The following is a 23,745-nucleotide window of genomic DNA, read 5'->3' as shown; positions in this document are numbered from 1 at the left end:
GGGAGGGGTGGAGTTGGTGGTGGGGGGAGGGGTGGAGTTGGTGACGGGGAGGGTGGAGTTGGTGACGGGGGAGGGGTGGAGTTGGTGACGGGGGAGGGGTGGAGTTGGTGGTGGGGGGAGGGTGGAGTTGGTGACGGGGGAGGGGTGGAGTTGGTGACGGGGGAGGGGTGGAGTTGGTGACGGGGGAGGGGTGGAGTTGGTGACGGGGGAGGGGTGGAGTTGGTGACGGGGGAGGGGTGGAGTTGGTGACGGGGGGGGTGGAGTTGGTGACGGGGGGAGGGGTGGAGTTGGTGACGGGGGAGGGGTGGAGTTGGTGACGGGGGAGGGGTGGAGTTGGTGACGGGGGAGGGGTGGAGTTGGTGACGGGGGGAGGGGTGGATTTGGTGACGGGGAGGGGTGGAGTTGGTGACGGGGGAGGGGTGGAGTTGGTGGTGGGGGGAGGGGTGGAGTTGGTGACGGGGGGAGGGGTGGAGTTGGTGACGGGGAGGGGTGGAGTTGGTGACGGGGAGGGTGGAGTTGGTGACGGGGGGAGGGGTGGAGTTGGTGACGGGGGAGGGGTGGAGTTGGTGACGGGGGAGGGGTGGAGTTGGTGACGGGGGGGATGGAGTTGGGGAGGGGTGAGTTGGTGACGGGGGAGGGGTGGAGTTGGTGACGGGGGAGTGGTGGAGTTGGTGACGGGGGAGGGGTGGAGTTGGTGACGGGGGGAGGGGTGGATTTGGTGACGGGGGAGGGGTGGAGTTGGTGACGGGGGGAGGGGTGGAGTTGGTGGTGGGGGGAGGGGTGGAGTTGGTGACGGGGGGAGGGGTGGAGTTGGTGACGGGGGAGGGGTGGAGTTGGTGACGGGGGGAGGGGTGGAGTTGGTGACGGGGGGAGGGATGGAGTTGGTGACGGGGAGGGGTGGAGTTGGTGACGGGGGGAGGGTGGAGTTGGTGACGGGGGAGGGGTGGAGTTGGTGACGGGGGAGGGATGGAGTTGGTGACGGGGGGGAGGGGTGGAGTTGGTGACGGGGGAGGGGTGGAGTTGGTGACGGGGAGGGGTGGAGTTGGTGACGGGGGAGGGGTGGGGTTGGTGACGGGGGAGGGGTGGAGTTGGTGACGGGGGGGATGGAGTTGGGGGAGGGATGGAGTTGGTGACGGGGGGAGGGGTGGAGTTGGTGACGGGGGGAGGGTGGAGTTGGTGACGGGGGAGGGGTGGAGTTGGTGACGGGGGGAGGGGTGGAGTTGGTGACGGGGGGAGGGGTGGAGTTGGTGACGGGGGAGGGATGGAGTTGGTGACGGGGGGAGGGGTGGAGTTGGTGACGGGGGAGGGGTGGAGTGGTGACGGGGGGAGGGGTGGAGTTGGTGACGGGGGGAGGGGTGGAGTTGGTGACGGGGGGAGGGGTGGAGTTGGTGACCGGGGAGGGGTGGAGTTGGTGACGGGGGAGGGGTGGAGTTGGTGACGGGGGGAGGGGTGGAGTTGGTGACGGGGGGAGGGGTGGAGTTGGTGACGGGGGGAGGGGTGGAGTTGGTGACGGGGGGAGGGATGGAGTTGGTGACGGGGGGAGGGGTGGAGTTGGTGGTGGGGGGAGGGGTGGAGTTGGTGACGGGGGGGATGGAGTTGGTGACGGGGGAGGGGTGGAGTGGTGACGGGGGGAGGGGTGGAGTTGGTGACGGGGGGAGGGGTGGAGTTGGTGACGGGGGGAGGGGTGGAGTTGGTGACCGGGGGAGGGGTGGAGTTGGTGACCGGGGAGGGATGGAGTTGGTGACGGGGGGGAGGGGTGGAGTTGGTGACGGGGGGGGGATGGAGTTGGTGACGGGGGGAGGGGTGGAGTTGGTGACGGGGGGAGGGGTGGAGTTGGTGACGGGGGAGGGTGGAGTTGGTGACGGGGGGAGGGGTGGAGTTGGTGACGGGGGGAGGGGTGGAGTTGGTGACGGGGGAGGGGTGGAGTTGGTGACGGGGGGAGGGGTGGAGTTGGTGACGGGGGGAGGGGTGGAGTTGGTGACGGGGGGAGGGGTGGAGTTGGTGACGGGGGGAGGGGTGGAGTTGGTGACGGGGGGGGGATGGAGTTGGTGACGGGGGGGGGGTGGAGTTGGTGACGGGGGGGAGGGTGGAGTTGGTGACGGGGGGAGGGGTGGAGTTGGTGACGGGGGGGTGGATGGAGTTGGTGACCGGGGGGGGGGATGGAGTTGGTGACGGGGGGAGGGGTGGAGTTGGTGACGGGGGGAGGGGTGGAGTTGGTGACGGGGGGAGGGGTGGAGTTGGTGACGGGGGGAGGGGTGGAGTTGGTGACGGGGGGAGGGGTGGAGTTGGTGACGGGGGGGGGGGATGGAGTTGGTGACGGGGGGAGGGGTGGAGTTGGTGACGGGGGGGGGGAATGGTGTTGGTGACGGGGGGGGGGGATGGAGTTGGTGACGGGGGGGAGGGATGGAGTTGGTGGTGGTGGGGACCGAAGACAATGTCTTCGGTCTTCCCAATATTTACAGCCAGTGAAGTACTTTTTGAAGTGTGGTCACTGATGTAATGTAGGAAATACAGCAGCCAATTTGCGCACAGCAAACTCCCACAAACAGCAATGTGATGATGTTGGTTGAGGGATAAATATTGGCCCCAGGACACCGGGGAGAACTCCCCCTGCTCTTCTTCCAAATAGTGGCCATGGGATCTTTTACGTCCACCCGAGAGGGCAGACGGGGCCTCGGTTTAACAACTCCTCTGAAAGCCAGCACCTCTGACAAGAGAACATCGCAGCTGATCAGACCAGAGGCTCGAAGGCACCTCGACACTACACTGGCTGTTTCAGCCTGAATTTTGTGCTCAAGTCTCTGGAGTGGGGACTTGAACCTGCGACATTTTGACTGAGGGGGGCGAGAGTGCAACCCCCTGAGCCACAGCTGGCACCAGCACTCGAGGGCAATTAGGGAAGGGCAATAAATGCTGGCTTTGCCAGCAATACCTGTATCCTGAGGATTGCCCTGGAGTCTCCAGGAATTACAGATTAATCTCCAGGGCCCGAGGGGGCCGAATGGCCTACTCCTGCTCCTACTTCTTATGTTCCAGGGCACTGTTGCCAGTAAAATCCGGGAGAAAAATCTTAGGGGGATAAAAATAATGGTGATTTTTAAAAAAAAGTTGTTTATTAATTATACAAATTTCAGAGATGGGGATAAAAGGCTTGTTTGACTGACAGTCAAGACCCATCCAATCAGGTAATGAAGAGTCTGTTCACGAGGATGGACGGGCCGGGCGGTTGGACGCAGGAGGTCATGTGCTGAATTTTAGCTATGAGGAAAGATTGGATAGGCTGACTGGGGTTGTTGTCTTTAAAACAGAGGAGGCTGAGGGGAGACCTTATTGAGGTGTATTAAATTATGAGGGTCCTAGATAGAGTGGATAGGAAGGACCTATTTCCCTTAGCAGAGAGGTCAATAACCAGGGGCATAGATTTAAAGTAATCGGTGGAAGGTTTAGAGGGGATTTGAGGAGAATTTTGTTCACTCAGAGGGTGGTGGGGGTCTGGAACTCACTGCCTGAAAGGGTGGTTGAGGCAGAAACGCTCATCGCATTTAAAAAGTACTTGGATATGCACTTGAAGTGCCGTAACCTGCAAGGATACGGACCAAGTGCTGGCAAGTGGGATTAGGCTGGATAGTCTTTGTCGGCCGGTACGGACAAGATGGGCCGAATGGCCTCCTCCTGTGCTGTAAATTTCTATGAAGTGCCCGTATACTAACTGGCACCAAGCCCTGTTCACCCGTCACCCCCAGTGCTCGCTGACCTATATTGGCTCCTGGTCTGGCAACGCCTCAATTTCAAAGCTCTCCTCCTTGTGTCCCCTCCCTATCTCTGTAACCTCCTCCAGCCGTACAACCAACGGTTCCCTGTAAAAGCTGTGCTTTGTTCTGCGCGGCCTGTTTCTTTAAATGCGTGGCCTCTTTAAATTTCTGCGCATGCGTGGTATTGCCAATGGAAAAGCTTGTGAGCGGCCTGCGCGGGATCTTGCAGATTACTGCACGGCTGGGGAACATTGCCTACAACCCTCCGAGATCTCTGCGCTCCTCCAATTCTGGCCTCTTGCGCATCCCCCTATTTCCTTCGCTCCACCATTGGCGGCCATGCCTTCTGCTGCCGAGGCCCTAAGCTCTGGAATTCCCTCCCTAAACCTCTCCACCTCTCTCTCCTTCAAGACGCTCCTTAAAACCTCCCTCTTTGACCAAGCTTTTGGTCACCTGTCCTAATATCTCCTTATGTGGCTCGGTGTCAAGTTTTGTTTGATAATCGCTCCTGTGAAGCGCCTTGGGACGTTTTACTATGTTTACAGGTTCTATATAAAAACAAGTTGTTGGTGTAATGAGTCCAACCAAAGTTCACAACCCTAACTCCACAACTTTAGTTGCCTTGGGTCTTCGAAGGGTTAAGTGTCACTGAATCAATACTGGGCGGACACAGCTTCTGGCAACACAGAGGTGAAACAAAATACGGAGCTCTGTTTGAAGGGCCTCCAGTCCAGGCTTCACTCTGTTCGAAAGGCCTCGGAGCTCAGATCTGCCTTAAGAGCCCTTCTGCTTCTCCCCTGTCCAGGGCCTCCAGGCGAGGTTTAAACTCGAAGCGACTGAGAGTTGGCTACGGCAGCCCGTCCCTGCCTCAAAGCCACGTGAGGCCAACATACCATTTGGAAGCAGGAGGCTGTTTCTGCCGCAGGGGGGCAGGCTACGCCTAGTTACAGCTTAACTGTGTCGCACAGGACCCGAAAGGGAAAATCATGAAAGGCTATTGGAAGGTCTGTACGGGAAGAACAATCCTGACCAGGGCTAGGCCACTTCAGCGAATGTGAGGCATCATAGAAACATAGAAGATAGGAGCAGGAGTAGACCATTCGGCCCCTCGAGCCTGCTCCGCCATTTAATGAGATCATGGCTGATCATCCAAATTCTGTACCCTGTCCCTGCTTTCTCCCCATATCCCTTGATCCCTTTAGCCTCAAGAAATATATCTAACTCCTTCTTGAATATATTTAATGAATTGGCCTCCACTGCCTTCTGTGGTAGGAAATTCCACAGGGTCACCACCCTCTGGGTGAAGAAATTCCTCCTCATCTCTGTCGAAAATGGCTTACCCCTTATCTTTAGACTGTGACCCCTGGTTCTGGACTCCCCCGCCATCGGTAACATCCTTCCTGCATCTAGTCTGTCTAGTCTTGTTAGAATTTTATAAGTTTCAATGAGATCCCCTCTCATTCTTCTAAACTCCAGCGAATATAAGCAACATCGATCCAATCTTTCCTCATACGTCATTCCTGCCATCCCAGGTATCAGTCTGGTGAATCTTCGCTGCACTCCCTCCATGGCAAGAACATCCTTCCTCAGATAAGGCGACCAAAACTGCACACAATACTCAAGGTGTGGTCTCACCAAGGCCCTGTACAACTGCAGCAAGACATCCTTGTTCCTGTACTCGAATCCTCTTGCTATGAAGGCCAACATACCATTTGCCTTCTTAACTGCCTGCTGCACCTGCATGCTTACCTTCAGCGACTGGCGCACAAGGACACCCAGGTCTCGTTGCACTTCCTCTTCTCCCAATCTATTGCCATTCAGATAATAATCTGCCTTCCAGTTTTTGCCACCAAAGTGGATAACCTCGCATTTATCCACATTGGGCAGATGCATAACAGATGCAGTATAATCACCCAACCTGTCCAAATCACACTGGAGTTTCTCAGCATCCTCCTCACAGCACACATGCCCACCCAGCTTTGTGTCGTCTGCAAACTTGGAGATATTACATCTAGTTCCCTCGTCTAGATCATTAATATATATTGTGAATAGCTGGGGTCCTAGCACCGATCCCTACGGTACCCCACTAGTCACTGCCTGCCACTCGGAAAAAGACCCATTTATTCCAACTCTGCTTCCTGTCTGCCAACCGGTTCTCTATCCAAGACAGTACCTTATCCCCAATCCCATGTGCTTTAACTTTACAAGCTAATCTCTTATGCGGGACCTTATCAAAAGCCTTCTGAAAGTCCAAATACACCACATCCACTGGTTCTCCCTTATCTATTCTACCAGTTACATCCTCAAAAAATTCCAGCAGATTAGTCAAGCACGATTTACCTTTTGTAAATCAATGTTGACTTTGTCTGATCCTGTCACTGTTTTCCTAGTGCTCTGCTATTACATCTTTTATAATGGACTCTAGCATTTTCCCCACTACCGATGTCAGGCTTACCGGTCTATAATTCCCCATTTTCTCTCTACCACCTTTTTTGAATAGTGGGGTTACATTGGCTACCCTCCAATGCATGGGAACTGTTCCAGAGTCTATCGAATTTTGGAAGATGTCCCGCAATGCATCTATTATTTCTAGGGCCACTTCCTTAAGTACCCTAGGAAGTAGATTATCATGCCCTGGGGATTTATCGGCCTTCAATCACGTCAATTTCCCTAACACCATTTCCCTACAAATACTGATTTCATTCAGTTCCTCCCTCTTATTAGACCCTATGTTCCCCGACATCTCTGGGAGGTTATTTGTGTCCTCTTTTGTGAAGACAGACCCAAAGTATGTATTTAATTGGTATGCCATTTCTTTGTTCCCCATTATAAATTCCCCTAATTCTGACTGCAAGGGACCTACGCTTGACTTCACCAATCTTTTTCTCTTCACATATCTATAGAAGCTTTTACAGTCAGTTTTTTTGTTCCCTGAAAGCTTACTCTCATACTCTATTTTCCCCCTCTTAATTAATCCCTTTGTCCTCCTTTGCTGAATCCTAAACTGCTCCCAATCCTCAGGTTTGCTGCTTTTTCTGGCCAATTTATATGTCCTCTCCTTGGATCATATGCTATCCCTAATTTCCCTTTTTAGCCACGGTTGAGTCACTTTCTTTGTTTTATTTTTATGCCAAACAGGGATGAACAAATTCTGTAGCTCATTCATGTGATCTTTAAATGTTTGCCATTGCCTATCCACCGTCAACCCTTTAAGTAACATTCCCCAAGCCATCCTAGCCAACTCGCGCCTTATACCATCGTAGTTTCCTTTATTTAAATTCAGGACCCTAGTATCTGAGTCAAATACTTCACTCTCTATCTTAATGAAGAATTCTATCATATTATGATCGCTCTGCCCCAAGGGGCCTCGCACAACAAGATTGCTAATTAATCCTTTCTCATTACATAATACCCAGTCTAAGATGGCCTGATCTCTAGTTGGTTCCTCGACATATTGGTCCAGGACACCATCCCGTATACTCCAGGAATTCCTCCTCCACATTATTGTTACTAATTTGGTTAGCCCAATCTATATGTAGATTAAAGTCACACATGATAACTGCTGTGCCCTTATTGCACACGTTTCTAATTTCCCATTTAATGCCATCCCCAACCACAGCATTACTGTTTGGGGATCTGTATACAACTCCCACTAACGTTTTCTGCCCCTTGGTATTTCTCACCTCTAACCATACAGATTCCATATCATCAGAGCTAATATCCTTCCTTACTATTGTGTTAATCTCCTCTTTAACTAGCAATGCGACTCCACCTCCTTTTCCTTTTTGCCTGTCCTTCCTGAATATTGAGTACCCCTGGATGTTGAGTTCCCAGCCTTGGGGAGCCATGTCTCCGTAATCCCAATCATATCATATCCGTTTACATCTATTTGTGCAGGTAATCCATCCACCTTATTACGAATGCTCCTCGCATTAAGACACAAAGGCCTAGAAATTCGGTGGGCTGCGCCACCAGTTAGCGCCCAAAGAGGACACTTAGTGGGTTTAGCGCCACTGGCCTCGCATCCCGCAAAATTTAGCGGGGTGCTAATGGCGGCGTTAGCCTGTAGCGCTGCGCCGCCACCGATGACGTCATCGGTGTGCGCAGCGCCCCGCTACCGCCCCGATCGCGATATTTGGTCGTGCACCCCGCTGTAACGCCGGTCGCAATTTGCGACTGGTTCAGGGGGGCCTACCTGCAGCGGTAGTGGCGCTAATTAAAGGGGAGGTGCGAGGCAGCCATTTTTTTTGCTGGGCGCCTGCCAGCACCTCCTCGCGCCGCCGTCCCCGGCCTCCTGAGCCCCCCCCGGGCAGTGCCGGCTGTGTCCCAAGAGCCCGGCACTTCTCCTCGGTGCCAGGCTCTTTTGCCGGCACTCGCAATCTCTGATCGCGCTGGTGCAGGCCCCGCCTCTTTAAGAAGGGGAGGAAGGCCTGCAGTACCGCAGCGCGCGGCGCTGCGGCACGTTGCGCTGCGATATTCAGTTGCAGCGCCCCAAGAGGGATGCGGGGTGCCTCGAGCAGCTCCCCGCTTCCGTTTGGGGCGCTGAAACTGAATTTCCGGCTGGCGCAAGTGGCTCCGTCCGGAGCGGTAATTCCGGCGCCCAGGCGAGCTTGGCGCCCCACCGAATTTCTAGGCCAAAGCCTTCAGGCTTGTTTTTTTTAACACTCTTAGACCTTTTAGAATTATTATTTACTGTGGCCATGTTTGATTTAAACCCTTCATTTCTCTGACTGCCACTTTTGCATTTCTCCTTCCTGTCTTTTGCTTCTATCCTTGTTTCCCTTTCCTCTGCCTCCCTGCACAGGTTCCCCACCCACTGCCATTTTAGTTTAAACCCTCCCCAACAGCACTAGCAAACACTCCCCCCTAGGACATCGGTCCCGTTCTTGCCCAGGTGCAAACCGTCCAGTTTGTACTGGTCCCACCTCCCCCAGAACCAGTTCCAATGTCCCAGGAATTTGAATCCCTCCCCCTTGCACCATTCCTCTAGCCACATATTCATCTGAAATATCCTTCTATTTCTACTCTGACTAGCACGTGGCACTGGTAGCAATCCTGAGATTACTACCTTTGAGGTCCTATTTTTTAATTTACCTCATAACTCCCTATATTCAGCTTTTAGGACCTCATCCCAGTTTTTACCTATATCGTTGGTACCTATATGCACCACAACAACTGGCTGTTCACCCTCCCCCTCCAGAATGCCCTGCAGCCGCTCTGAGACATCCTTGACCCTTGCACCAGGGAGGCAACATACCATCCTGGAGTCTCGTTTGCGGCCGCAGAAACGCCTATCTATTCCCCTTACAATAGAATCCCCTATCACTATAGCTCTCCCGCTCTTTTTCCTCCCGTCCTGTGCAGCAGAACCACCCACGGTGCCAGGAAGTTGGCTGCTGCTGCCTTCCCCCGATAAGCCATCTCCCTCAACAATATCCAGTGCTTTGTGCATTGAGTGCTGTTGGAGTTTTGCTAAGTGGGAGAAAAATCATTTAAGTGTATTTTGTGAATTTTAGTGTGTTAAGAAGTCAATTATTTGAAGTAAGTTTAATTTTTTAAGGGTTTTTTAAACTCTTGGGCAGTTTAAACAGGAAGTAGAATCCGGGTATAAAAGGGGAGGGGCTAGTGCAGTGCACGGAGTGCTTTGTGCATTGAGTGCTGTTGGAGTTTTGCTAAGTGGGAGAGTTCGGATAAGTGGGAGGTGAGGGTGTGTTTTTTGCTCTGTTTTATTCCCCACTCCCAGGCTTAGACAGCACTGTGGAGGCGGAGCAGCGAGACGAGTCAACCAAACAGGCTCCACAGACAGTATTCAAGGAGGAGGTTGGTGATCAGCTGGTTGGTTGGTTTTCTTCCTTCTCTTCTCTTTCATACCTTTAAGTTGGTAAGTCCTATTGAATAGTGGTGTGATATTATCATATATATCCGGGCAGGGTCTTCATAACTAATAAGAAATTAAATTAATTATATAGAATGGAGCAGGTGATGTGTTACTGTTGCGAGATGTGGGAGCCGGTGAACCCCATTGAGGCTGCCGGTGAACCCCATTGAGGCTAACGGTGATTACATCTGCGACAAGTGTTTGCTGCAAGAGGAACTCAAGTTCCATGTTATGGAGCTTGAGACCGAGCTTCGGACACTGCGACACATCAGGGAGGGGGAGAAGTTCCTGGACTCTATGTTTCAGGAGATGGTCACACCTATGAAGTTAATTACTGCAGATGTAGTCCGTGGTCAGGGACAGGACGGTGTGACTACGAGTGAGGAAGGTACAGGGATCCAGGATGTAGTGTTGAAGGAGACGCAGCCCTTGTTCTTGTCCAGCAGGATCGAGGTTCTTACTCCCTGTGAGGTCGGGAGCGGGGACTGCAGGGAGGATGAGCAACCTGGCCACAGCACCGTGGTACAGGGGGCCATTCAAGTGGAGGGAGTAAAAAGAAATGTTGTAGTGGTAGGGGATAGTATCATTAGGGGGATAGATAGGGTTCTCTGCAGTCAAGAGCGGGAGTCCCGAAGGCTGTGTTGCCTGCCTGGTGCCAGGGTTAAGGACATCTCTTCTGGGCTGGAAAGAAACTTGCAGTGGGAGGGGGAGGATCCAGTTGTCGTGGTCCATGTTGGTACAAACGACGTAGATAGGACAAGGAAGACGGTTCTGTTAAAGGAGTATGAGCAGCTAGGGGTCAAATTAAAAAACAGAACCTCAAGGGTAATAATCTCTGGGTTATTACCTGAGCCACGAGCGAATTTGGCTAGGATAAATAAAATTAAAGAGTTAAATGCGTGGCTCAAAGACTGGTGTGGGAGAAATGGGTTTTGCTTCTTGGGACACTGGCACCAGTACTGGGACAGGAGGGAGCTGTTCTGTTGGGACGGACTCCACTTGGCCAGTGCTGGGACTAGAGTCCTGGCGAATCATATAACTAGGGCTGTAGAGAGGGCTTTAAACTAATTAGTGGGGGGGAGGTTTCTAGAGAGCAAATAATAGAAATGACAACAGAGAAGGTCATAGACTTAGGTAGCAGTGGGGGAATTAAAAAACAGAATGTGTCAGGAAGGGACAGAAGGTATGGAGTAAAAAGTAAAGTACTAAAAAGGGAAAAAACAGGAACTAAGTGTTACAAAACATATTTGAAAGTTCTTTATCTGAATGCACGTAGCATTCGTAACAAAATGAATGAGTTAACGGCACAAATAATGACATATGGGTATGATCTTGTGGACATTACAGAAACATGGCTGCAGGGTGACCATGACTGGGAATTAAACATACCAGGTTATTTAACAATCAGGAAGGACAGGCAGGAAGGGAGAGGAGGTGGGGTGGCTATGTTAATAAAGGAAGGAATCACTATAATACAGAGAAATGATATTGGGTCAAAGGAGCAGGATAGTGAAACAGTTTGGGTGGAGGTAAGGAATAATAAGGGGAAAAAAACACTAGTGGGTGTAGTCTATAGGCCTCCGAACAGTTGCAACTCTGTTGGACGGAGTATTAATCAGGAAATAGTTGAGGCTTGTAATAAGGGAACAGCTATAATTATGGGGGATTTTAATTATCATATTAACTGGACAAATCAAATTGGGCAGAGCAGCCTTGAGGAAGAGTTCATTGAGTGTATTAGGGATGGGTTTCTTGAGCAGTATGTAACTGAACCGACCAGGGGGCAAGCAACCTTAGATTTGGTCCTGTGTAATGAGACAGGATTAATTAAAAATGTCCTAGTAAAGGATCCCCTTGGAATGAGTGACCATAACATGGTTGAGTTCCATATTCAATTAGAGGGTGAGAAGGTTGGATCTCAAACAAGCGTGCTGAGCTTGAATAAAGGAGACTATGAAGGTATGAGAGCGGAATTAATTAGAGTGGACTGGGAAAATAGATTAAAGGGTAAGACGGTACATGACCAGTGGTGTACATTTAAGGAGTTATTTTACAACTTCCAAAAAAAATATATTCCACTGAGGAAAAAAGGGTGTAAAAGAAAAGATAGCCATCCGTGGCTAAGTAAAGTAATTAAGGATAGTATCCGACTAAAAACAAGGGCATATAAGGTAGCCAAATCTAGTGGGAGGATGGAAGATTGGGAAGTCTTTAAAAGACAGCAAAAAATAACAAAAAGATTGATTAAGAAAGGGAAGATAGATTATGAAAGTAAATTAGCAAAAAATATAAAAACAGACAGTAAAAGTTTCTATAGTTATATAAAAAGAAAAAGGGTGGCTAAAGTAAATGTTGGTCCCTTAGAGGATGAGACCGGGAAATTAATGGTGGGAAACATGGAGATGGCAAAAACACTGAACAATTATTTTGTATCAGTCTTTACAGTAGAGGACACTAAGAATATCCCAACACTGGACAAACAGGGGGCTCTAGGGGGGGAGGAACTAAATACAATTAAAATCACTAAGGAAGTGGTACTTGGTAAAATAATGGGACTCAAGGCGGATAAATCCCCTGGACCTGATGGCTTGCATCCCAGGGTCTTGAGGGAAGTAGCGGTAGGGATTGTGGATGCATTGGTAATAATTTTCCAAAACTCACTGGACTCAGCAAAGGTCCCGGCAGATTGGAAAACTGCTAATGTGACACCCTTATTTAAAAAGTGTAGTAGGCAGAAGGCTGGAAACTATAGACCTGTTAGCCTAACATCTGTGGTTGGTAAAATGTTAGAGTCCATTATTAAGGAGACAGTAACGGGACATTTGGATAAACATAATTTAATAGGGCAAACTCAGCATGGTTTCATGAAGGGGAAGTCATGTTTAACAAATTTGCTGGAGTTTTTTGAGGAAGTAACATACAGGGTGGATAAAGGGGAACCAGTGGACGTAGTGTATTTAGACTTCCAAAAGGCATTTGACAAGGTGCCACACAAAAGATTATTGCTCAAGATAAAAAATCACGGGATTGGGGGTAATATTCTGGCGTGGGTGGAGGATTGGCTCTCTAACAGAAAGCAGAGAGTTGGGATAAATGGTTCGTTCTCAGATTGGCAACCAGTAACTAGTGGTGTTCCGCAGGGGTCAGTGCTGGGTCCCCAACTCTTTACAATCTATATTAACGATTTGGAGGAGGGGACCGAGTGTAACATATCAAAGTTTGCAGATGATACAAAGATGGGACGGAAAGTAGTGAGTGAGGAGGACATAAAAAACCTGCAAAGGGACATAGACAGGCTAAGTAAGTGGGCAGAGATTTGGCAGATGGAATACAATACTGGAAAGTGTGAGGTTATGCACTTTGGCAGGAAAAATCATAGAGCAAGTTATTATCTTAATGGCAAGAAACTGGAAAGTACTGTAGTACAAAGGGATCTGGGGGTCCTGGTGCACGAAACTCAAAAAGTTAGTATGCAGGTGCAGCAAGTGATTAAGAAGGCCAATGGAATGTTGGCTTTTATTGCTAGGGGGTTGGAATATAAAAACAGGGAGGTATTGCTGCAGTTGTACAAGGTATTGGTGAGGCCGCACCTGGAATACTGCATACAGTTTTGGTGTCCATACTTAAGAAAAGACATACTTGCTCTCGAGTCAGTACAAAGAAGGTTCACTCGGTTAATCCCGGGGATGAGGGGGTGGTCATATGAGGAGAGGTTGAGTAGATTGGGACTCTACTCATTGGAGTTCAGAAGAATGAGAGGCGATCTTATTGAAACATGTAAGATTGTGAAGGGGCTTGATCGGGTGGATGCGGTGAGGATGTTCCCAATGATGGGTGAAACTAGAACTAGGGGGCATAATCTTAAAATAAGGGGCTGCTCATTCAAAACTGAGATGAGGAGAAACTTCTTCACTCAGAGGGTGGTAGGTTTGTGGAATTTGCTGCCCCAGAAAGCTGTGGAAGCTACATCATTAAATAAATTTAAAACAGAAATAGATAGTTTCCTAGAAGTAAAGGGAATTAAGGGTTACGGGGAGCGGGCAGGAAATTGGACATGAGTCTGGGTTCGGAATGGTCATGGCCCTGTGGGTAGTGGAGCGGGCCCAGGGGCCGTGTAGCCTTGTTCTGCTCCTACTGTGTTCTAATTCTGTTAGATTTCAGGAGATGGTTTTATTCCTGTTCCTGGCTGGGGTGGAGATCGCCTTTACAGAAGGTAAGTACTGTAGAAAATATAGGGACAGAGTGATCTCCTGGAAGAATTTCGATCGCCTAGATGGGTCGGAGAGGAATTTCCCAGATTTTTTTCTCCCAAATTGGCCATTGGGCCTTTATCTGGTTTTTCGCCTCTCCCGGGAGATCACATGGGTTCGGGTGGATGCAGAGTGATAGAAGATTTGAGGTTAGGATCAGATCAGCCATGATCTTATTGAATGGTGGAGCAGGCTCGAGGGGCCGATTGGCCTACTCCTGCTCCTATTTCTTATGTTCTTATGTTCAAACTGGTATATCTGTTTGAGAGGGGTATGGCCACAGGGGACCCCTGCACTACCTGCCTGCAGCTACTACTCTGCCTGGTGGTCACCCATTCCCTTCCTGCCTGTGCAGCCTTTACCTGCAGTGTGACCAGCTCCCTAAACATGCTATTCACGATGTCCTCAGCATTGCGAATGCTCCAGTATGTATCCATTCGCAGCTCCAGCGTCGCAATGCGGTCTGCCAGTAGCTGCAGCTGGGTACACTTCCCACACACATGGTCGTCAGGGACACAGGAAGTGTCCCTGATTTCCCACATGGCGCAGGAGGAGCATGCCATGGGGCAGAGCTGTCCTGCCATGACTTACCCTTTAATTAATTTAAATTAATTTAAATCAAATCAATACCACTAATTACACTACAATTAAATGATATACTCAAGGGCCCTTGGTTACTAGCACTCCCCAATACACAACAGGGACCTTAGAAAGTATAACCACAAAAATTAAGACCTTCTAAACTTTATAAACTATTAATCTTAACTGTCAAACTATAGAGTAATATAAATACTCACCAGGCCGTACTCACCCAATCAGCTGCTTCCTCTTGCCCGCGTCACTTTTCGAATCGTGACGTGGCTCCGGAACGCCGCCGCCGGTCTGTAAGATTGGTAAGCCTTGTACCTCCGCTCCCGACATTGGCCTCAATCTGCTCCCTCCCCTTGTGCCGACGTCACTTTTGACTTCTGATGTCACTCTTTGAAAACTCTGCCGGTGCTGAGTTGGTATCGCCGCCGCCGCCGCCTTGCCACTCCTCCCAGGTCCGCACTGCCGCCGTCGCTGCTGTATGGGCTGTGGAAGGATGTTGTTGCCATGGAGGGAGTGCAGCGAAGATTCACCAGACTGATACCTGGGATGGCAGGAATGACGTATGAGGAGAGATTGGGTCGATTGGGCTTATACTCTCTGGAGTTTAGAAGAATGAGAGGGGATTTCATTGAAACTTATAAAATTCTAACAGGACTAGACAGACTAGATGCAGGAAGGATGTTCCCGATGCCGGGGGCAACCAGAACCAGGGGTCACAGTCTAAGGATAAGGGGTAAACCATTTAGGACAGAGATGAAGAGAAATTTCTTCACCCAGAGAGTGGTGAACCTGTGGAATTCTCTACCACAAAAGGCAGTTGAGGCCCATTCATTAAATATATTCAAGAAGAGTTAGATATATTTCTTAAGGCTAAAGGGATCAAGGGATATGGGGAGAAAGCAGGGACAGGGTACTGAATTTGGATGATCAGCCATGATCTCATTAAATGGTGGAGCAGGCTCGAGGAGCCGAATGGCCTACTCCTGCTCCTATCTTCTATGTTACTACCCCACCCCCACGCCTTCCCTTCCTGCTAACTCGCACCAAGTCCCGTTCACCCATCACCCCTGTGCTCGCTGACCTACATTGGCTCCCAGTTAAGCAGCGGCTCAACTTAAAAATTCTCATCCTTGTTTTCAAATCCCTCCATGGCTTCGCCCCTTCCCTATCTCTCTAACCTGCTGGAGTCTGACAATCCTCTACGATCTCTGCGTTCTGGCCTCTTGAGCATCCCCCTATTGCCATCGCTCCACCATTGGCGGCCGTGTCTTCAGCTGCCGAGGCCCTAAGCTCTGGAATTCTCTCCTTAAACCTCTCCGCCTCTCTTTCCTCCTTTACGATGCTTCTTAAAACCTACCTTTATGACCAAGCTTTTGGTCACCTGTCCTAATATCTCTTTATGTGGCTCGATTGTCAAATTTTGTCTGATAAAGTTCCTGAGAAGCACCTTGGGACGTTTTGCTGCGTTAAAGGTGCTATATAAATACAAGTTGTTGTTGTTGCTACAATCTACCAGCTTTCAAAAGCCACACTCGGTGCCATCTAGCCAGAACAAGGGAACGTGGCCTCAGGGGCAAGGTGAAGACATCTTGGGTTAAATTACTTCACACACAGGGTGATGCATGTGTGGATCCCACTGACCAGGGATGTGGTAGAGGTGGGTAGTGACAACGAATTCAAGAGAGAATTGGATAGATATATGGCAGAGAATGGGATTGAGGGGTGCCATGAGATCTTTGGGACTGACCACGTGATTCCGATGACCTCCTCTGGACCCGTACATTCCGATGTATCTCCAAATATAACCTGACCTTTGCTCCTAGCCTATTTGACGTTGCTAGTGTCCTGTATTGTGGGAGGGCAGTCACGGGTGACTCAGCTTAGGGGTCAGCCTTGGCTTACTGTTGGCACTCTCGCCTCGGAGTCAGTCAGGCCACATTGGTCAGATGAAAGTTTCTTCCTGCTGGCAGTAACAGACCTACATGAGATGATTTTGGGAAGTTTCAGTTGAGTTCCTAGTGAGCAAGGGCCCAGAGCAATAATGGGCAACCACCTGACTTGTCAAAGAACATAAGAACATAAGACGTAGGAGCAGGAGTCGGTCATTTGGCCCCTCGAGCCTGCTCCGCCATTCAATAAGATCGTGGCTGATCTGATCTTGGCCTCAACTCCACTTCCCTGCCCGCTCCCCATAACCCCTGACTCCCTTATCATTCAAAAATCTGTCTATCTCCACCTTAAATATATTCAGTGACCCAGCCTCCACAGCTCTCTGGGGAAGAGAATTCCAAAGATTCACGACCCTCGGAGAAGAAATTTTTTCTCATTTCCGAATTAAAAGGGTGCCCCTTATTCTGAAATTATGCCCCCTAGTTCTAGATTCCCCCACAAGGGGAAACATCCTCTCTGCATGTTCTGGACTGATGGACATTATGTGACATTCTGGACATTTTTACATGCAATAGCACCCTCTGGTGGCGGTTATTGTGTTAACAGTTTGTAAGCTGGAAAGGTCATCTGTTCCTTTCTTCCTGTGTGAGGTCATTTGACCTTTGTTCCTTTCTTCCTGTGAGAGGTCATTTGACCTTCCTACCTTTCTTCCTGTTGACCCCAGGAAGCAGTTTTGCCAGGAAGAACCTGACTTGAGTAATGGAGAATTTGCTATGAGAGGTTCCATTACAATCCAGTGTAATCTGACTTCATATGTTAGGCCAAGCGCAATATCTGTGAGTATCTTTAGTTCTTAGCATAATAGCAATGTTGTCAGAGTAATATTTTGATAATACTATGTTTATAAAAGGTTAATATTTAATAGTTACAGAAGTTAGTTCAAATGTTAGTTAGTTATACAATTAGTCTATTCTACTGTTGTAAATATGTTTATATCTTGTGTAATATCGAATGTGTAGTACTCAGTTTATGTACAAAACATACTTTGTCTTTGTTTACAGTTTCACAAATTCGTTCAAGTAAAAGCTTCAAACAGCAAACCGCTTCACGAAGAATTATTTTGAATGAGTGTTTACCTTGCTGGATAGCTAGATAGGAGCATGTCTAGCGCGGCCAGTACAGTGAAAAGATATCAGTGAAAAGATAGCAATACGGCTAGCTGTGAAGAGCGGAGCAGGAGGAACCCAGAGTAAGCCTTAACCTCGTAGAGCACATCTACCTCACATCAACATGTCAGAAGATAATAACGAAAATGCTTTGCAGCAAGTAGAAGACCTTAAACAGGCAGACGAAACTGTAGAACGTGACAATCGGTCTATAAGCACCGGTTACTACAGGTCGCAAGTTGGCTCACGGTCATCGGGTGGTTCTAGAGTAAGCATAGCCCTCGCCAGAGCACGGGCTAAACTAGGAGCAGCTCAAGCCAGAGCTGCGCATACGGACAGTGAAATAGAAATAAAAGTAAGTCAGGCCCGTCTCCAAGCTGAATTCCAAGCGGAACAGGCCCGACACCAAGCGGAACAGGCCCGACACCAAGCGGAACAGGCCCGACACCAAGTGGAACGCCAGGCTGAACAGGCCTGACACCAAGCGGAACGCCAGGCTGAACAGGCCCGTCTCCAAGCCACATTAGACGCTCTGCAGCAACAAAAAGAGATAGATGCTGCATTAGCCGAGACACAAGTATTCGAGGCAATTTTGGAGGGAGCTGATCCCGAGACAGCTTACAAACCTTTAATTCCCGTTCCGTGGCAGAGTCCACGACTGCGCACCATAGATTACGTGAGCGACCATGCCGACATACAGTTTACAGGAGAAAGGGATGGAGGCCCGCACATCTCTGCAGACGCAAACACTTCATATAACATGCCACAAGTTGCCAACCAAGGTCAAAGCAGACGGCGTGCCTCAAGCCGCAGAGTCTCCGCTAGCAGAACTGAAGACACGGTGCAAAGGAATAGGGTGCTGAATAGAGAAAGTCAGAGGCAAATCCCCTCTCGGTCCCTTGAGACCCCCAACAGAGCCCCCAGCCAAGGCAACCCTGGCCCAGGTCCCAGCACCTACGACCTCGCCAAATACCTTGCACGCACCCACCTGGTGACTTCGGGGTTAATCAAGTTTGATGACAGGCCAGAGAATTATCGGGCTTGGAAGTCCTGCTTCCACGATGCCATATCGGGCTTAGACCTGTCGGCAGGAGAAGAGCTCGGCCTCCTTATCAAATGGCTCAGCCCAGAGTCCACCGGACAGGCCTGCAGGATAAAAGCGGCCAATGTGGGGCAGCTGCCAGAGGGGTTGAAGAAGGCTTGGGTGAGGCTGGAAGAAAGCTATGGCTCGCCCGAAGCCATTGAAAGGGCTCTCTTTGACAGGTTGGCGAACTTTCCGAGGTTGACGAGTAAGGAACCCCAGAAGCTCCGCGACCTTGGAGATCTGCTGTCGGAACTCGAAGCCGCAAAGCAGGACGGTTACCTACCCGGTCTATCGTACTTAGACACTTCCAGAGGGGTAAGTCCCATCATTGAGAAGCTTCCATTTAACCTGCAGGAGAAGTGGATAACGTTTGGATCAAAGTTCAAGCTGAAGCACAACGTGGCGTTCCCACCATTCTCTGCGTTCGTTAAATTCATCCGTAAAGAAGCCAAAGCCAGGAACGACCCCAGCTTCAACTTCTTCTCCTCCCAACCAGCACTTGCCAGAAGAGACAAGTTCGACAGACATGGAAAGACACCAATATCTGTCCACAGAATGCAAGTGTCCTCAACTGAGCACACAAAGATTCAGAAGAAACCTGAGGATATGAGCAAACAATGCCCTATCCACAACATGCCCCATCCTTTAAAGAAGTGCAGAGGCTTCAGGGAGATGTCCCTGGAAGATCGGAAACAATATCTTAAAGAGAACTCTATATGTTTCAGGTGCTGCTCGTCCACGAGCCATCTCGCCAAGAACTGCAAGGTGGATGCAAAATGCAGTGAATGTGAAAGTGATCGGCACGTTTCAGCACTACACCCAGGCCCAGCTCCTTGGAAGTCAGAAACGCCTCCTCCCGCATCAGAGCACGGCGGGGAGAGAGAGGGAGCTGTTGGTACGGAGATTACATCCAGGTGCACCGAGGTGTGTGGAGGAGGATTGAGCGCAAGAGCATGCTCCAAGATATGCCTCATTGATGTGTACCCTGCAGGATGTCGCCAGGAATCTGAAAAGATGTATGCCATACTAGATGAACAAAGCAATCGTTCTCTAGCAAGATACGAGTTCTTCAACATCTTCAAGATCAAAGGAAGTCCGTCGCCTTACACGCTGAAGACGTGTGCTGGACTTTCAGAGACAGCCGGCAGGAGGGCCTGCGGTTACGTTGTTGAGTCAGTCGATGGGAAGATTAGTCTCCCCCTTCCTACACTCATCGAATGTAATCAAGTCCCCGTCAACCGTTCTGAGATTCCCACTCCGAATGCAGCTCGTCATCACTGTCATCTGAGACGCATTGCAGACGCGATCCCACCTCTTGACCCAGATGCAAGCATACTTCTGTTGTTGGGAAGAGACATCCTGAGGGTACATAAGATAAGGGAGCAGATCAACGGTCCACATGACACCCCTTTCGCCCAAAGGCTAGACCTCGGCTGGGTCGTTGTTGGAGATGTGTGCCTCAAGGGCGCTCACAAGCCATCTCAGGTGAGCACACTCAAGACTTCCATCTTGGAGAATGGTCGTCCAAGCTACCTTACCCCATGCAGTAGACAGATCCGCATGGTGTTTGACTCCAGTGCACCATATCAGGGAGTCTCTCTCAACGACGTACTCCTCACAGGGCCTGATCTTAACAACAGCCTCTTGGGAGTGCTCATGAGATTCAGGAAAGAGCCTGTCGCCATCACCGCTGATATCCAGCACATGTTTCATTGCTTCGTGGTGAGAGAAGACCACAGAGACTTCCTCCGCTTCCTGTGGTATCGGGACAATGAGCCTAATAGAGACATTGTGGACTACAGAATGCGTGTCCATGTCTTTGGGAATAGCCCGTTCCCTGCTGTCGCCATATACGGACTAAGGAGGGCTGCCAAGGAAGAAGACGACGACTTTGGCAGTGATGTGAGAGGGTTCATCGAACGAGAGTTCTACGTCGACGACGCACTGGAGTCATTCCCGACCGAAGCAGAGGCCATCAGTACCCTCGGACGAGCCCAGGAACTACTTGCACTATCCAACCTCAGGCTGCATAAGATAGCCTCTAACAGACCAGCAGTGATGGAGACATTCCCCCCTGAAGATCATGCTAAGGACGTCAAAGACCTAGACCTCTTCACTGATGACCTCCCCCTACAGCGTAGCCTAGGGGTGTCGTGGAACATAGCAACAGACACGTTCACGTTCCAAGTCCTAGACGCCAAGAAACCCTTCACACGTAGAGGAGTGCTCTCTACAGTCAACAGCCTATACGACCCTCTCGGCTTCTTAGCCCGTCACCATACAAGGCAGGCTGCTCCTCAGGGAACTCTCCATACGCGCTGAAGAGTGGGATTCACCTCTCCCTGAAGAGATGGAAGCAGAGTGGGACAGATGGAGAGACTCACTCCAAGACTTACAGGAGATCCGAATACCTCGCTGCTATTCGTCTTTCTCTCCCTTAAATGCCCAATTCAAAGAGCTTTGTGTCTTTTGCAGATGCATCCGCTAAGGCCATTGCAAGTGTGGCTTATCTGAAGGTCACCACTCAAGAAGGACAAAGCAAAATCGGCTTCGTCTTTGATAGAGGCAAGTTGGCGCACCAGCCAGACCTCACCATACCCAGATTGGAACTGTACGTAGCAGAACGCAACCTACCCCCTCACAGCAGTCTATGGAAGCTGCATCCTATCGTCGACACCAACGGCCCGCCTCTGAGGTGGTTGTTCTTTTGTCGCCAGAGGACTCCAGTGACAAGTAGGGTTCGGACTATGTGGAGTCGTTAATGACCCCAGACGGGGAGTGTTCTGGACCGATGGACATTATGTGACATTCTGGACATTTTTACATGCAATAGCACCCTCTGGTGGCGGTTATTGTGTTAACAGTTTGTAAGCTGGAAAGGTCATCTGTTCCTTTCTTCCTGTGAGAGGTCATTTGACCTTCCTACCTTTCTTCCTGTTGACCCCAGGAAGCAGTTTTGCCAGGAAGAACCTGACTTGAGTAATGGAGAATTTGCTATGAGAGGTTCCATTACAATCCAGTGTAATCTGACTTCATATGTTAGGCCAAGCGCAATATCTGTGAGTATCTTTAGTTCTTAGCATAATAGCAATGTTGTCAGAGTAATATTTTGATAATACTATGTTTATAAAAGGTTAATATTTAATAGTTACAGAAGTTAGTTCAAATGTTAGTTAGTTATACAATTAGTCTATTCTACTGTTGTAAATATGTTTATATCTTGTGTAATATCGAATGTGTAGTACTCAGTTTATGTACAAAACATACTTTGTCTTTGTTTACAGTTTCACAAATTCGTTCAAGTAAAAGCTTCAAACAGCAAACCGCTTCACGAAGAATTATTTTGAATGAGTGTTTAACTTGCTGGATAGCTAGATAGGAGCACGTGTAGCGCGGCCAGGACACGGCATCTAAACTGTCAAGCCCCTTCAGAATCTTATATGTTTCAATAAGATCACCTCTCATTCTTCTAAACTCCAATGAGTATAGGCCCAACCTGCTCAAACTATCTTCATAAGACAACCCCTTCATCTCCGGAATCAACCTCGTGAACATTCTCTGAACTGCCTCCAATGCAAGTATATCCTTCCTTAAATAAGGAGACCAAAACTGTACGCAGTACTCCAGGTGTGGTCTCACCAATGCCCTGTACAGTTGTAACAGGACTTCCCTAGCATCTCACTCCAAAAGGCAACAGGAGGTTTAGTGTTGGACATGGAAAAATGTCATGCTGAGGCAGTAGGAGGACTAATGTGGGACTGAAACTTATAACTTGGACAGTGTAGAGGGAGCTTTATTCTGTATCTAACCCGTGTTGTACCTGCCCTGGGAGTGTTTGATGGGACAGTGTAGAGGGAGCTTTACTCTGTATTTAACCTGTGCTGTACCAGCCCTGGGAGTGTTTGATGGGACAGTGTAGAGGGAGCTTTACTCTGTATCTAACCTGTGCTGTACCTGTCCTGGGAGTGTTTGATGGGACAGTGTAGAGGGAGATTTTATCTAACCTATAGGAATGTCTAGTTCCTATCCAAAGACTGAGGTCCACTCAGGCGATCAAACAAAACGAAGTTTAATGGAAACTAACAGGTTTAAACAAGTAACTGCAGGAGAACATCGAGTGTAGGTCTGTTCAGTTCGGAGGCTCCACGAAGACTGCTCGGGCGGTCCCGTGGTTGACGTCATGACGTCATCACGTTCTTCCCGCCAGTGGGGGATCACGTGATGTATGGCGTGATGTCATCGCGTTTCCCTGCGCTGTTAAAGTAATCACGCTCTGTACAAGTAAACAGTATAAATAAAGATACAGACTCAGGCTGTAGCTAACATCATAATCATAATCATAATCAACTTTATTGTCAATGTTAGTGCACAAGTGCAGTACAACGAAATGTAGGCTTGCGGCTCCCGAGAGTGTACATTTAGATTAAGACATTTAAACATTCAACATTCATTTGGCTTGTAATACATTAACATAAACATAACCATAATAAAGTGCATTGGCAGATGTGCAGGCTTTAGAGTTTATTTGTGGAGTTCAGTAGGATGACAGCCCTGGGAAAGAAGCTGTTCCTAAATCTGGTCGTTCGGGTGCGAATGCATCTGTAGCGTCTCCCAGATGGCAGGAGGGCGAACAGACTGTGGCTGGGGTGGGTAGGGTCTTTGATGATGGTCCGTGACCTCCATAAACAGCATTTCTGGTATATGTGCTCTATGGTCGGTAGCCGGGTGCCGGTAATGCGTTGGGCAGTTTTGACTACCCGCTGCAGGGCTTTCCGGTCTGTTGTTAACATGTTGTTAAAGGGAATTATATACAAACGATCTGAGTCCTTTAGTGGCTCCGCCACATGCGCCCCCCCCAGAATTGTCTTTAACAGCAAAAGTGAGACGGCGAGGAGGCCTGACAAGCCTGTCCGAGCGGCTTCTGTAACCCTCAAGTGGAAGCTGATGGACGGTGGTCAAACTGGCGGGCGGTTGTGGTGGATCTGGCACGGCGACTGTGGGCGGTTGGCCACGTTTTGGCGGTTGAGCGATTTCGACTGGGCAGTCCAGGTCTAAGTGTGCCGGCTTCAACCGGTCACCCGAAATGTGGTCCGGTTTACCTCCGATATCGACTGAAAAGGTTTTGTCTCCCGGC

General features: G+C 49.6%; 1 protein-coding gene across 1 annotated transcript; it reads left to right on the top strand.

Moving 5' to 3' along the window:
- Positions 1-13,906: 13,906 nt before the first annotated feature.
- On the top strand, positions 13,907-21,932 carry LOC147120613 (uncharacterized). Its single transcript, XM_085986746.1, has 2 exons — positions 13,907-17,197; positions 17,423-21,932. The coding sequence occupies exon 2, from the start codon at positions 18,288-18,290 to the stop codon at positions 20,931-20,933; it is 2,646 nt and encodes an 881-aa protein (XP_085842872.1). The 5' UTR covers positions 13,907-17,197; positions 17,423-18,287; the 3' UTR covers positions 20,934-21,932.
- Positions 21,933-23,745: the final 1,813 nt, after the last annotated feature.

Source organism: Somniosus microcephalus, chromosome 4, assembly GCF_052327205.1.
Source record: "Somniosus microcephalus isolate GS21.2 chromosome 4, FLI_Smic_1.0, whole genome shotgun sequence".
Classification (NCBI taxonomy): domain Eukaryota; kingdom Metazoa; phylum Chordata; class Chondrichthyes; order Squaliformes; family Somniosidae; genus Somniosus; species Somniosus microcephalus.
Note: the sequence above shows the minus strand (reverse complement) of the source record. Positions and strands in the feature narration are given on the sequence as shown.